General features: G+C 40.2%; 1 protein-coding gene across 2 annotated transcripts; it reads right to left on the bottom strand.

Moving 5' to 3' along the window:
- Nucleotides 1-1,059: 1,059 nt before the first annotated feature.
- On the bottom strand, nucleotides 1,060-14,177 carry slc39a13 (solute carrier family 39 member 13). Of its 2 annotated transcripts, none has more exons than XM_070833081.1 (10): nucleotides 13,970-14,177; nucleotides 12,289-12,654; nucleotides 9,888-9,995; nucleotides 9,160-9,302; nucleotides 7,199-7,318; nucleotides 5,790-5,879; nucleotides 2,822-2,872; nucleotides 2,526-2,658; nucleotides 2,317-2,416; nucleotides 1,060-1,873 (listed from the first exon to the last, which is right to left on the bottom strand). In XM_070833081.1, the coding sequence occupies exons 2-10, from the start codon at nucleotides 12,614-12,616 to the stop codon at nucleotides 1,798-1,800; spliced, it is 1,149 nt and encodes a 382-aa protein (XP_070689182.1). In that variant the 5' UTR covers nucleotides 12,617-12,654; nucleotides 13,970-14,177; the 3' UTR covers nucleotides 1,060-1,797. The 2 variants fall into 2 exon arrangements, with proteins under 2 accessions (XP_070689182.1, XP_070689267.1); XM_070833166.1 differs by having other exon boundaries at nucleotides 12,289-12,558; nucleotides 13,970-14,171.
- Between the last annotated feature and the right edge of the window lie 836 nt (nucleotides 14,178-15,013).

Raw genomic sequence — 15,013 nt, 5'->3', positions numbered from 1 at the left:
GCTTACACTGGCAAACAAGTCTAACTCTTCCACACAGCTGGACCTTTACTTATTTATTTCTGATAGATTCATACATAAATGAGACTCAGCTACTGTAAATGCGTGGCCATCTGTTACCAAGCATATTGGAACAGATTCCTGGTGGCACAGGACCACGTTACAGCATAAAACACTGATATAACTGATGACTGTTTTCATGTGTGTGTAACTTGTTATGTCTGGGTCACAGTTTTCGGTGCATGAGATCTCGGCACGGCGGTGACTTCAGCGCGGCATCCCAACAAAAAGCTGATAGATGCTTTCAGGATTTTCATGACATCCTCATCCTCAGCAGACGGCCGTGTTTGCCGTCCACACGATCAGATATTTTCATTCAGACTCCAGGAATTTAAACACTTGGATTGAGCTGTGGGTTTATGGGAACTCAGCTGAGCATCAATGAAAGATTTGTCACTCATGTGTTTGCGCTGTTTCCCATTGAATGTCTTCCACTACAGTGTACATAGTGGTTGTTTGTTGTCCTTCTGTGCTGTGATTGAGGAAGGCTCCCACAGACAATAGGCTGCTCACAGGCCGATGACTAAGGAAGGCAACCCGCAGTGGAGTCGTTATGGCAACAGAAGCTTGCCAAACAGACTGGGTTGAAATTGGACAAGTCTGAACACACAATCAATACCCCCCACCCTACATTCCCATATGACATTTTAGGCATAGGATCTGTGCAGTCAAAATATGTGCAGCAAGGTCAATTCAACACGCTCTGCTGCCTCAGCACCAAAACGCAGGTCTATCGATCAATATGAGGATATCCTAGCTGAGATTGTTATAACTCCTGTGTCCCTATCTTCATACTGCCTCTTTTATGCCATAAAAAGATAAAAATAAACAGCATGGATGCCAGGAATTTAGAGTTTATTTCTCCAGGGGTGGACACCTTCACCAGAGGTGTCATAGTGATGTGAATAATCCTGCATGTTTAACTTTTGTTTTGTAAAGAGTTGTTATCTGTCCCAATAGTCTCTAATTGAATATTAACAAACAGTATCAATAATTTAACAATTTCATATTTATCACAATCATTTATTCAAGCAGACTGCTCTGTGGGAGGAAGATACAAACAGGAAAGGAAAAGTCCTTTGGTGTAGACTAGACACTAGCGTAACAGACCATCCTGATTTCTTGGCACTTATTTCTTAACAAGATAAAATGATGGAGTGGTGGCGGTGCACATCTGATACAGCTGTACGTCTCACTTTCAATAAATATGCAGCAGCTACATCAGAAACAGAAGATGCTCCACAGTAACAATACATACAATGTTTTGACTATTAAGAGCTGAATACATTTTAAAAGGAGGAGGTCCTTGTAGAGGTCCAATTATACCTGTTGAGTTGAGCAGGTACACCAGATGTACCCGAGTAAATGTATGTGCAAAACAACGTGATTGTCTGATCAACAATTTAAGACAATTTGGTAACAGATATCCATCCACACCCTCTGTGTTCCCTTGATATTTGAGTCTGGCAATAAAATGTCCACACAAACCTCCTGTCAGCAGATCAACAAGGTCCTCCTCTCAGTCACCCATCCATTAAAGTGCCGTTTTTTTGTCAGATATTTGCTTTAGTGTCATGATGAAGATGATGATGATGTGGAACAGGCGTAATCTCCTAATCAACATGAATGAGAGGTACCAGATATGATGGGGTTAGTGGAGAACAGGATTTCTTTCCGCCCCCCCGGTGCTCAGTTTTAGTTTTTGGTAAGGCGAGGGGGGGGGGGGGGGGTCCTCCGTGTTCAGTCAACGATGGCAGAGAGCAGAGCCATGACAGCCACGCCACAGAAAATGAGAAAGATCTGCAAAAGGGACTGCCTGGAATTAAAAAAAGAAGGTTACAGATTCAAAGACATTATACAAATATGCCATCTGCCCATTTTTACACCACAGAACTCAATGCTTTTCCACACAAGATAAACTGAGTTTTGTTCTAGAGTGTCACCATGGTTCAACTCCTACACAACAGGTGAAAGGTTCCCTGTGGAGTTTTTGGCCACTTGCAGTGCTGTGGAGGAACGTTTTTACAGATGCTGGTGGTTTCACGCTATTCAAATGACCAACAGCATTAATCACCAACATGGCAATGCATTACCAAAGGCATCGAGGAAGAAAACTGCAACTGTTAGTAAACATGGATGTAAGCACTTCTGGGTTTAAAATACTTTTTAAAAACATACACCTATCAGACACAATGCTTTTTAATGAGCCACACTTAGTGTAAATACATCTTTTGAGTCATTCAGACACTTCCAGCATACCTTACACTGGACTCCTCCAACAGGTCAGGCACCACATTCACCAAGGCGATGTAGAGGAAGCCTCCAGATGTGAAAGGCAATATCCAAGCAGTGGCGTTTTCTAGGAAGGGCAGGAAAGATTTATGACCGACTCTGGCAACTGTAAAATGGTCTCCAGTTAGCGGTAATGTGTTTGGTTGTCTGTACACTGAGAATTAGCCCCATCTCACCTGTGCCTTGTGGTGACTGAGCGCACAGAGTGAAACAAGCTCCTAAGACCCCGACCAGCGCCGTGGACAGCTGCATGCGAGCGGCGCTCCAGCGGTCAAACCCAGCCCTCAGCAAAATGGCAAAGTCCCCCACCTGCACACGACGAACATTTCGCACATCAGAGGAACGGCTAAACATGCAGCGTGTTTCCAAGCACTGTGGTGGTTTCTTCCTATGTGCTTTCTGCTTGGTAGACATGACACCTTCAAGCAAAACTTCTAAATGTAGAATTCAACTGAGAACTGTGTAACCTCACCTCATGGGGGATTTCATGGAGCAGGATGGCAAAGGTGGTGAGGAAGCCAACCTACAAGAAAAGTCTCATTAACACAGCTTATTTGGTGAAGAAACGTGCTATGTAGCATCACAGGGAAATGTATGACAAAGTCATCTTTATCGGGTGCTCAGAAGGACCAAAACTGAGTGCTTAGTTCTGTGTGTTCAGCTTGTAATGCATCGTGAAGAGCATGAGGAGGGCTAAAATGATCAGGCTTGGGAAAGACTGATGTAACTTAATGGTTTTTCCCCCTGAAGATTAAATAAAAGTTAAAAATGCTTGAGATGATGGACAAATAATTATAGTAAGAAGTGTATATAATGTTTGCAACATAGGTATTCGTGATGTGTTGACATCACATTAAGTTAAAATCATGCGCATGATGAAATAATAATAAAATGAACTGTTGTCCAAGACGCAGAGGGATGAGTCATCAAATCAGTAAGGTGCGGCCAAAAAATAAAACAAACAAGGCCTGACTAAAAGTGATGTCACTGAATGAGATAATATGGTTTGTGGTACTTGCAGTAACCAGCTCCCTTTAAGATCAGATTTCTTTGATGCTGGAGGGCACAATTGAAAACCTAACATTACCCTGATATCCTTAAATGCTATGCATCAATAAAATATCTACGTTTACGTCATTTCCATCGGCCATTCAGGATCAACGTCATTATTCATGTTTAAATCAAAACTGCGTTGATACAGATTATTTGCAGACAACATTTCATTGTGGTTAAACCACAGTGAGAGCATGAGAGTAAACAGAAAACACTGGCGAGATGTCTTGTATGTGTATGTTTGAGACATCTAGTTAACTTCCTCTCTGGCACATTGGACCATAGTTCATGCTGCTAGCCTTATGTCTCTCCAGCTGGACTCTCCTTACCACCGCCGCAATTGTACAATAATCAACTGAAGCGACACAAATCTGTGTTACTGCATTTTAATGTGCACCTTTTTGACTAAGCCTGTAAGATAATGCAACAAGAATAAGTTTATTCCCAATATCAGAAAAAAAGGTTACTATGTCCTGTAACAGGAGGTCTACTTTTGAGAATGCTGATGTAACAAGTCTACTGCTCTGCCAGTGAGCATGTATACGCTGTCTAACACAGCGTGCATAAGGAATGAGTTCTGTGTCCAAATACTACAGACACATTTTTGCCCTTTGCTTTCATGAAGTATGACAGCACTTGTCTTCTGCTTAATGCTCAATATTTTAAAAGCAAACAACCATGTATTTGAACCAGATATAGCAGAATGGACATTTAAAGGATAGCTCAAGTGGTTTTAAACCTGGGCCTTATTTTTTTAATACATATTTTGGCTTCAAAATGACTGGTAGGTACAAAAGCTTTGAAACTGGTCCGGTAGATCACCTTCACCTGAAGCTGAGAACGAATGACGTACGAACTACAATGTCTGTACTGTAATCCTTTGGGACAGTTGCGTCAGATCAAAGCACGTCCACTGAAGCTGCTTGTTTTTGCCACTGACAGGCTCAGATTGTTATTCGAAGTGTCTGACAACATAACCGGAAGAGTCTCTACAGAGATAGACCCGTAAGATCCTTTTTGTTGGACCAGAAACCAATGTTGCATTGCGCCATTTAAAACTTTCCAAACTCCAAAAACTAAGTAATTTCACCCAAGAGTTGCTGCTCTACCACAGTCTCGATCAGTTAATTTGTTTGTGTTACCGTGTGACTTTAGTGTTTTTTTTAAATGGCCAATTTGGATAAAACACAATATTTCTGTGAAACACAATAACACAAACAAACGAATCAATCTAGGCAGCAGCCACGCCCGGGCTCTGCAAGTAAAATTGTTATTTTTATCAGTGGAGACTGGTGGGTGTGAATAGAGAAATACGGGGGCAGTTTCTGGTTAAACAAAAAGGATCTTACAGGTCTAGTAGTGTAGGGATCCATTCTGTAATGGTATTAAGACGCATCGAATAACAATCAAAACCTGTCATTGGCAAAAACAAGCACTTTGATTTAGCGCAAATGCCCCAAAGGATTGCATTACAGCCATTACAGCCCTTTGCTGATTGCTCTCGACTGCCGGCAATCTACTGGACCTTTTCCAAAAGACTTGTACCCATCAGTCATTTCAAATCCAAAATATGTAAAAGTAGGACCCACGTTTAAAAATAACCAAGTTATCCTCAAACACCAATTCTCTTATTGAGTCTGACATTGCCTTCCAGTTAGTAAGTTTCTTTGGGAGCAGGATTTGAGTTTCCCCAAACCAATTATTTGTGACTACACCTCTCCAGGAAATCCATTTTTCCATTATTATAAACTGAGTGTTTTCCTGGCAGTGGGTAAACAAGAAGTAATAGTTATGGGGTCAGTCAGTGATGACACTGACTGCTACTTGATGCTCAATATGCAATATTGTGAATTACATTCATTAGCAATAATTGTCATGATTGGGTGCTAAGTTGTTCTGCAACTGTTTCGCCTGTATTTTCACTTTATCACCCAGGGGTTCATATATAAATATACATAGTGAGGACAAAGTGATGTGATCACATTGTCACAGCAATTTGCTAAACAAGTGTGGAATAATAATAATAACAGAATAATTATGGAGTCAATCAGTGATGACAATGATAATGTCCGTTTTTAAAACCCAATTTCCTCACTAGTAGTTTCACAGTGAAATTAACTGCTGGACTGACGGCATGAAAGAACTAAACATGAATTAGATTAGCTGTTTTCTGAGATTTGTCAAAATTGTATTGTAATATTTGCTGATTGGCGTAAAACAGGTGTATATTTTGAGTTATCAAAAAGCCGTTAAAACTTTAAAAATCTAGACTGTCAATGAATCCGAGCGAGAAAAAACTTGCATCTTTTTTGTCTAAACCACATTTATATGGGAGAGATTTGCATAGTTTCAGTCTTTTTAGTGTTGAAGTAATCACACTTTCTTACCTTTTTGCTAACCAGGAAACTCCCAGCTACTGCCAGCCCATGGGTGAAGTTGTCAATGCAGTTGGCCAGTAGGTTTAAGTATCCACTTGTCTATAAGACATGAAACATGATGCCAGTGTTACTCACATTATCCTTGATTACCATGTACAATTCTTGTTTAACTGTATTAGTGGTACTTAAATATTCAGTATATAAGTTGGATTTCTTATGATGTCTGCAAGAGTTATTTCTAGTTTTATAGTCTGACCCCATTAAAATAAGGCTGTAAATGGTCCGTTCCTTTGAGTTGAACCTGTGATCTTAGTTCAGTGAAAAAGACAAAAATACTCGAAGTCACTAAAAAAAGAAGCTACTGGTGATGAACCTTGAATTCTGTGGCCATTTTGTTGTTAAATGTTGTTGAACCGTTGAATTGTGAATAGGATTTAGCCCTGGAACACGATAAGCAGCTAAAGAATGGATTGGATGGATGGATTTTTCTAGGAAATATTTAATGTGTTAATGTGTTTCTTTTTGTGGATGTCTCATTTCATTCTTTGGTATTATGGTGAGCAGTTGATTCAGTTGGGCTCAACAGACTGTTTGTTGGCTTTTGTCTGGTAATCCTTCATTTGTACTGGCATGTCTGGTATCTTAGCAGACTTGACTCTCAAATTCAGTGCTAACCTGATGTACTTAACCCCTTAAAATGTTGTTGCCAAAGTCTAACTAAGACAAGGGATATTTCCCGTTAAAGGGGAGTTTTTTCTGCCACTGTTGCCTAATAGAATATCTGATGCTGCTCATGTGGGGATTCTTGAATCCTGAATCGTTGGGTCTCTCTCTTAATTAAAGAGTTTGGTCTAGACCGGCTCTTTATGGAAAGCATTTTGAGATAATACTGTTATGAATAGGCGCTATATAAATAAAGATTGATTGATTGGTTATCAGACTCATAATTATGCTCCAATGCCATAGTGAGAAAAGTAAGAATTAGCTAAAAGTAATTAAACGGATAAATATTAAAAGATAAAAATATGTAGCGAACTTTACATGTGACAAGAGCAAATATGCAATTTGCATGGCAAAGGACTAGCTGAAGGCTGTACTCGATAATGCTGAGGGTATACATGAGTCAGAGTCGAAGACCTTCAGTAATAAAAGCAATGTGCAAGAGCAAGATGTACTGTAGAGTGTACAATTTAAAAGCCAATAAGCTGTGTTAAGTTCATCTTTTTTGATTACACTGAGGCAACTTATTTGCTGGTTCTGACAAACTACATGAATCTGTTAGGAGGAGAAAAAAAAGGGTGCATCTCTTGCATAAGCAACCCATAAAGAGTTCACCCCAGTGGCGTCTTTTTAAAAAAATAAATAAATAATTTCTGCCTTTTCTGTTAACTCCAAAATGTTTGGGTTGTCAGCATAACCTTGATTTTCTCTGATCTCTCCTGCAGACTCAGTTGCTTGGAGGATTTCCATGACTCAGCATGGTGCCCATTTGTGAGTGATAACACTGCCTTTCCACTGAAAACTGAATTGGACTGTGTCTGTGGAGAAAAAAAAAAAAGGGAGAAAGACAAGGTGAAAAATTAACACGTCGTCCATCACGTGCACCATAACCCCACACTCTTTTTTTGAAAATATTTTTCATAAGTAATCTTTATGCTCTCATTACACCATCAGTAACACACCATTAACCCATCTCCCAAAAGGAAACCACCTTACTAAAAACAGAACGTTAATGGTAGCCTGAATACCACAGTGCAATAAACGGACATTTTATTGTTGGATTTCTTCCACCGCCAGCTGCAGCTGTTGAAAAAAAAAAACTCTGATTATATTTCCAACTCCCTACATATGCAGCAACAAGCACAAATTTGTACTTCTGCTTCATTTTTCAGAAATAACAACTGTTCCTTAAATTCCAAACCAGAATCATGTTTAGATTTTGAATATAGAAGAAGCGACCGATTCACCTCGGGCTATCGCCTCCATTTTCCGAGAACGGCCAACTTCCCTGTTCCTCATTCAGAAACTACTTACGTTGCCGTTTAGACTGATAGACAAATTAAGTGAGAGGGAAATAGCCTGCTGTCTTCTGGTTGCGGCAAGGAAATGTTTGCTCCATGTCTTTGGTTGAAGCGCGAGAGGGTGAAGCACGATGAATTTTCAGTACCATTAATCTCCCTAAATTGTCACTGTAGAAGACTTTTTTGGAAAATTAGGGATTTAAAACCTGAAACAAGAACGTGAGAGAATCTCCTCTTCACATTTTTCATTAAGCATTATACATGTTACACATGTGATGCAGCCGTCAAAAACACTGACCCAATTCGAGTTCAGCTTATTAAAGCCCATTGTTAAGATTGTGAGAGAAAACACACTCTCTTTAAGAACAAAATTCACAGTCCTGCTCTGTCTCAGAAACACTGTCACACTCTGTCCCCGTCTATTGTTGCCTCTGTCTATAAGCTGAGTGCTCTCCTGTGGACACTGTAATGGCTAAAGCAGCTGCTTCACCCCAGCACTATAAATAGACACTCGTGGAGGAGCTGAGCCGTGGATTCCAACCTTCCTTCTCACTGGCAAAACAAAGGCAGGAGGGAGGATGAGGTGGCCTTTACAAACATACTGTAACCATCCATTCATTGTCTACAGACAAGAAATGTCTTACAAAGTTGTTTTTCATTTCATGTTAGACTATTCATTCTATCATTTCTAATGAAACGTCAACTTGGATGCTAATTGGGACAAGCATCTCATTTTGACACTAGTAAAGACACTAACTGAATAATGAATATGAACAGCTATTTCAATGCAGTGCAGAGTAGACACAATCTCTCATATGGTTTAGTTTGCTCATTGATAAACATGTATTTTATGATTATTTATACTAAGAGGATGTTTAAAGAATCGTTTGAAATTTTGCAGAATATATCATTTAAAATGTTAATATTTCTTTTATGTCATCTAAACATAAGCATAAAAATGACACGTTGTGGTTTTATGGCGGTCATGTGCTGAGCTGTTTGTTGGCCGGGCGCAGTAGCATCGCGGTCTCTACTGGCTACCTGGCAACCCCACGGCGATGACAAGATGTGAGAGTGGTACTGATCTTCTCATCCAGCTCTCAGTAATAAAGCAAAACACATGTATTTCCCAAAATGCTGAACTATTCCTTTAAACTTTCCCCCGGTTTGAGGAGATCACGGATAGACGGTCATCTGATACAGTCACCAAAACAGATACCACTGCCTGAAATATGCAGACCAAACTATCTGTATTGCAAACATCTATGAAAACAAACACATGTGCAGACTTGTATCGACATGTCAGTGTACAGTAATGAGCACATTCTTCTAAAAACCATTTCCTCTAAAACACTTACAGCAGAGTTGAAATTCAGGTCTGACACTGAAACGGGGTCGTCTTGCCCGTCTTGGTCTGGAAACATCTTCTCCAGGAGTAGGAAGGACAACATGCCAGCGATTACCCACAGGCCCAGGGTCATGTAGTGGTTTTGTTGACCAGCTAAGAAGGAAGCGGGGAGTTGGTAAATAAAACTCAGTGAGCAAATACAGTAAGTGACAGCTGACCCATTGTTGGCTATTGACACCAGGATGTCAGTAAGCATCTGTGCTATTTGCACCAAGGGGGGAATAGCCCAAGTGGCAATTTACATACTGATCCGGAATATATATAAAGTTTCTTTAATAGTTTAAGTGATTGGGTTGTAAGAAATATCACAAAAAATGTTATTTTTTATAACATGTCCCTTTTTTTTAAACCCAATCAGGTAGTTATGTTGCCTAAATCTACCAAACTACAACTAAAAACAGAAAATAATAACAATAAAAATAACTGAAAATAATAAATCAATTAAGTCTACAATTAAAGGCAAATGGTGACAATATGGTTTCAGATGAGACTTGGACCCCGTTCAAGGTTTAATGACATTACACCAGTCTTTGTTGTGAGTGAGAGGGTCTTTAGCAGACGACTAGCACCAGTATCTTATGCTCACGTACGTTTAGGAGGGAAGAATGGCTCAAAGAAAAAAGGAAAAACTTAAAACTACAAAGATGGTGATGTGATCTTGGAGGAAAGGAGACCCACCTGAAGAGCTGGAGAGCGCCCACGCCTCTGGAAGAAGGTGAAGAAATACATCGCCAAGAAGACCCCCAATGGCAAAGCTCAAGAGCTGCTTCAGTTTCTGGCATCCGGCTGAGAAAACACAAAAAAACAAATTTTAAAAAGAGGATGAAAAAAAAAAAGTAGGAATTACTGTAGAGTGCTTTTAATAAAGGGTGATAAATGAATTTACAGTACTATGGTTCCTTTTTTTTTTTTTTAAATGGCACCTTTACTGAATAGTATTATTCTTTTAATTAGTAAACCATGACATGCACAGAAATCCACAAAAGCGTCTCTGGCTCAGGCCACTAATAGATACAGTGATTACTCATGTGTTCCACAGAAATATTTTATGCCTTAGGAGTTCCCTCAGTAATGACTAAACCTCGGTCAGGACTGTACTTGAAAACCCACGGCCTAAAATACATCTGGAATGCCACGTTCCTGTGGGTGGGGCCGCTCCAGGCAGCTGGCCTCAGGCTGACCTACAATAACTTAGGCCTGGTTATTGAAGCATTTCGGCTCAGGATTTTTTTTTTTTTTTAAAAGGCACAATTTGTGAGTGCACATAAATGCAGGTGGATTGAAACGCTAGCTGTGTGGCTCTACGGGCAGCAATATCGATCTCACCACCACTTTAGCCCGGCCTAAAATAACAATCTATTGGATGGATCGCTGTGAAAGTTTGTACTGACATTCATGGTTCCCAAAAGAGGAATCCTGCAAACTTTGTTGGTCGTCTCACTTCTCATTTAGTGTGACCAGCAGGTCAAAGCCTTCGCCTGTCTAGTGATATGTCAACATCTACTGCAAGGAAAAGTTGTACAGACACTCATGGTTCCCTGACAAGACAGTTTATCCTGATGCCTTTGGTGCTCCCTTGACTCACAACTCTCTAACATCTTCTTGTGGCTTTGAGTGAAATGTCTCATTTAGATGGATTTCCAAACAGATTCACACGTCCATGACGCCCTCTGGATCAATTAACTAACTTTTCATCTACTGCTATAATGAGGTCTAATATTTATTTTGCCTAATACTTCAGTTTATGATGAATAACCTGCAAAACTAATGACATTCCCTTAAACATCAGCTGTATTTTGTGTTTAGTTAGCAAATACTAGCATGCTAACCCTGAAACGAATACAGTGGTCATGGTGTTAGCATTGTATTAGCGTGGTGATTTTAGCTTTTCACTTCAGTCAAACAGAAAAGATGAAAAATGATCGAAAAATGTTTTGACAAAACTATTGGATTCACAAACAAAACATTCTGATCTGCATTAATACATTTATAGTCACATGTACTTTATTTTACATTTTGATTGCACTTGTCAACCGTTTTTCTCCCAAACCTATTTTTTTGATCGCAGTGTGGAAAGGTTCGCTCTCAAACCTATTCCTGTATCCTCATAACCTTTTAACTGACATTCTTCCTATTCAGTGCAATGTGTAGCTCTTGCATCAGTTTTTGGACGAAAAACATAAGAATATCTTTAAGTTTTCAAGTTTTTCATCACTTACTGGGCAGCCTGCTTTAAAACTAGACTTAAAGGAACGATCATGTTTTAAGCCGCAGAACAACGTGCAATAGAGTTCATGAGATTCCCACTGAAGATGCTCCATTTTCCAGGAGGCAGCAAATTTTCAAGGAAGTTAAAGTGCCCGTTTTGATGGAATCTATAAGGTTGTGCACCATCTAATATTATTAATCATGAAGATGGTGAAGCAGAACTGCATGTTGATCTTGTTAAGGAGTGCAGAGAGCTTACTATAGGATCAATCAATAAAGGCCTGGAAAACTATATACAGTATTATATACAGTATGTAGATATAGATATATATAGTAGTGAGGGGTATGAAAATCGTGGATGCCGGGGCAGACAGATGGCCTGCCTGTAGATCCTCCAATGAATAAAGTATGAACCAAGAACGTGATATTTTTTTGTTGGGTTAATGAGATTTTTCCTCCTTTTACAGCAGAACTCTGAACTGCTTTCAACACTTCAGTCTTTTGTTTATATGTTGTTTATATCTGTTTAACATTTCCATCATGCCACATGTGTTCATGTTGATGTGTATGCATTCAAATAAAACAACTTTGAGCCCTGAAATTAAGAACAATATTATTATGATGTTCTTCATAATGCAGTGTATAGATACAGTCTATGATAGATTTAAAAATAATATATAAACACACAAAGGACATCTTTTCTCTTAGATATCATGGTGTAACATTCATAGCTGTCCTGCAAAATAATGCATATTACTGAACTGTCTATGTTCTCATTACTGTCCTATGTGAAATATTGTGATAACATAGTATTATGATTTATATGAAGTAATTCACCGGCATGCTTAGGGTACATATTGCCATCTCTCACCTTCTGTTTTGAGGGCTGCTCCGGCTTCAATGGGAATGACAAGCAGGGGGAAAACCCCACTGAGGCCTACAGCAACAGAGCCCACCAGGGACAAGAGCCAAACATGAGCGTGGTCACTGGCTAAGAAGTCCGCTACTGCCTGGAGGCCCGGGAGGTCACCCGTCAGGCCGGGGCCTTGTCCTGCAGCCATGGCTGTTGCATGAGCCACAGCTGTTTGCGATGTCTTCTGGCTGCTTGATGCCCCCCTGGAGGTCAGCATCAGCAGGGTAACTGAGACAAACAGAGCAGTTACAGCCCAGCTGGGCTTCCCACAGCTTCCACCTTTCATCCGTCCCACGGTCCAAAAAGCATTTGCAACCAGTAATGCTGCAAGAGGAGCACACTTTCAGACAAACTGGCCTGTCCTGCACCTTTTCAACAATGCATGAAGGTTTTAAATTGGGGCTTTGGGCTGCAATTAACAATTATTTGCACAGTCAATCAATCAATCAGGTCGGTTATTTGCTAATTTTAATAATCATAAATTCTTAAATCCCCAAGATGGTCTTCAAATAGCTTTTGTCTGACTGTCAAAACCCAAACACTTTTCTATCACGCATGACAAAACAAAACAGCAAATCGTCCCATTCCCCCCCCCCCCCCCCCATGCACATATTTTAATTTTAAGCATCCTTTAAAATATGTTTTGGAAAGAATTGTGACCAAGATATGTACCAAGCAGGATATTTTACAGTTGAAAGATAAACAGATTGGAAATTGTGAACAATCATCATCATCATATGTTGTGTCTGTGCTGCAATGTCTTGATCGTAGAGACTAATACTGATATCTATGTGTGATAAGCTAATATCTGCAGATACCAAATACTGAAGCACATACTGAACATTGTCAAAACATCTCAGGAAGTGGAAGTTACTCTTCAACAACCTGAAGTTACCTAAAATAAAATTTAAAAAAATCACTAGTGTGTTGCTTCTTAAACTCAAACCAGCTGCATATTGTTGGTACAGTGACCAGCAGAGCAGATCACCCATGCTTTAGCCGTGTTAAAAGTTAACTAGTGCCAGGATGACAAACCTCCAGACACACCCGTGTGTGCTTCCTTTGGATATCTGACCATGCCTCTCTACAGAGCTGCAGCCAAAAGTTACAGTAGCATTAACCTACAGGGCACTTAGTGTTGATCTTTTGCAGGAATATTGCAGCAGACTGGAACAACAGATAGTTATTAGTGCAGGGGGCTCATCATCTGCCTGTCAAGAAGTTAGCAGGACACAGTGGATCAGATGAAGTACCAGTTGCTCTGCGATATAAAATATACAAAAAATAAAAACGCCACGGTGCTAAAATGACAAACAATGCGGCAAATTCACATTACGCCGATAAACCCCCCCAACTGTGTTTTTCTCATCGGCATCCTGACCCTGCTAATAAAGTCTGCTGTCTGAGGATAAAAGTTAGCAGGCTAGCTTTAGCAGCGGACACATTTCAGAGCCATGCAGACGCTCACAGCTTGCTAAAGATATTAGCTGCGACACGCGCAATCACTGCAAACCACCGCTAAACGGGAGCGCTGCGAAAACTAGCGCCACTTTGACTAAGTTACTGCGAAAGTCAAAGGCCGTGAAAGCTTTAGACACCAAATTACAACAAGAATGGGTTTTTGTTCGTGTTGAATTACCTTGTAGTTTCGGCAGTCTTTGCACCAGTGTGTCCCTGCCATCCAGGCCGGCTTGGCTGAAGGCAGAGACCCGCTAGCTGCAGCACAGGAGCGGCTGTCGGTCAGCACGGATCCCCAAACAGCCACGTATCAGGATCCTGGAAGGGGAATAAACAGGAGAGGGGAGTCACGACTGTGGATCCCGCCCCACCAAAACATTTCAGGAAGTAACTTCTGTTTTTATCCCAAAGACTGAGAAACTTTTCCACACGAAGGAGCAGCCTCCAGGAAATAATTTCTTTGTGTGATTTAGTGAAAATAGTGGACACTCAGTGAGCGGATCTGCCGTGCTTACACATTAGCTGGCAATGAAGAGGCTGATGTGCATGTGCAAGTCATGAAAATGATCCAGTGATCTTAAGCTGCAAGGCCACTGAAACTGACTTGAAAATCACAGAACCGATGCTTAAATAAAGGAATTTAAAATGCATTTTCAAGACAGTCTGGACTTTATTTTTAATGAGTTATGCTTATATCCCAGTCATAGGAGAAGTTCCAAATCTATGCATGGTGCACCCCTTTCATACAGTTGACACATTTGTTTGTACAACAGTGTACTCAGATGGGGCCCTTGAAGTCAACATCGATGGTAGGCTTACACCAAACACACACACACACACACACACACACACACACACACACACACACACACACACACACACACACACACATATATATGTACACACTACTCACAAAAAGTTAGGGATATTCGACTTTCAGGTGAAATATATGGAAAATGTAAGAAGTTAATGCTACAGTGATATTATATCATGAAAGTAGGGCATTTAAGCATGCAATGGTAATTTCTTCATCTTAAACAATTTATTTGAAGAAAATCTAACAGTGGTAGGTATACCACAACAAAATATTTTCGGTGTCTCAATAAATTGGGATGTGGCCAAAGGACGTCCACTCCTCTCCTTTCTGTGACTCTTCCAGTCTCTGTATCACTGTTACAACCTCCTGATGACACTCTGTGACCCTCTAAGCTCAGTGAACACCTCC

The sequence above is a fragment of the Pempheris klunzingeri genome, chromosome 1, assembly GCF_042242105.1.
Source record: "Pempheris klunzingeri isolate RE-2024b chromosome 1, fPemKlu1.hap1, whole genome shotgun sequence".
NCBI classification, from domain to species: Eukaryota; Metazoa; Chordata; class Actinopteri; order Acropomatiformes; family Pempheridae; genus Pempheris; species Pempheris klunzingeri.
Note: the sequence above shows the minus strand (reverse complement) of the source record. Positions and strands in the feature narration are given on the sequence as shown.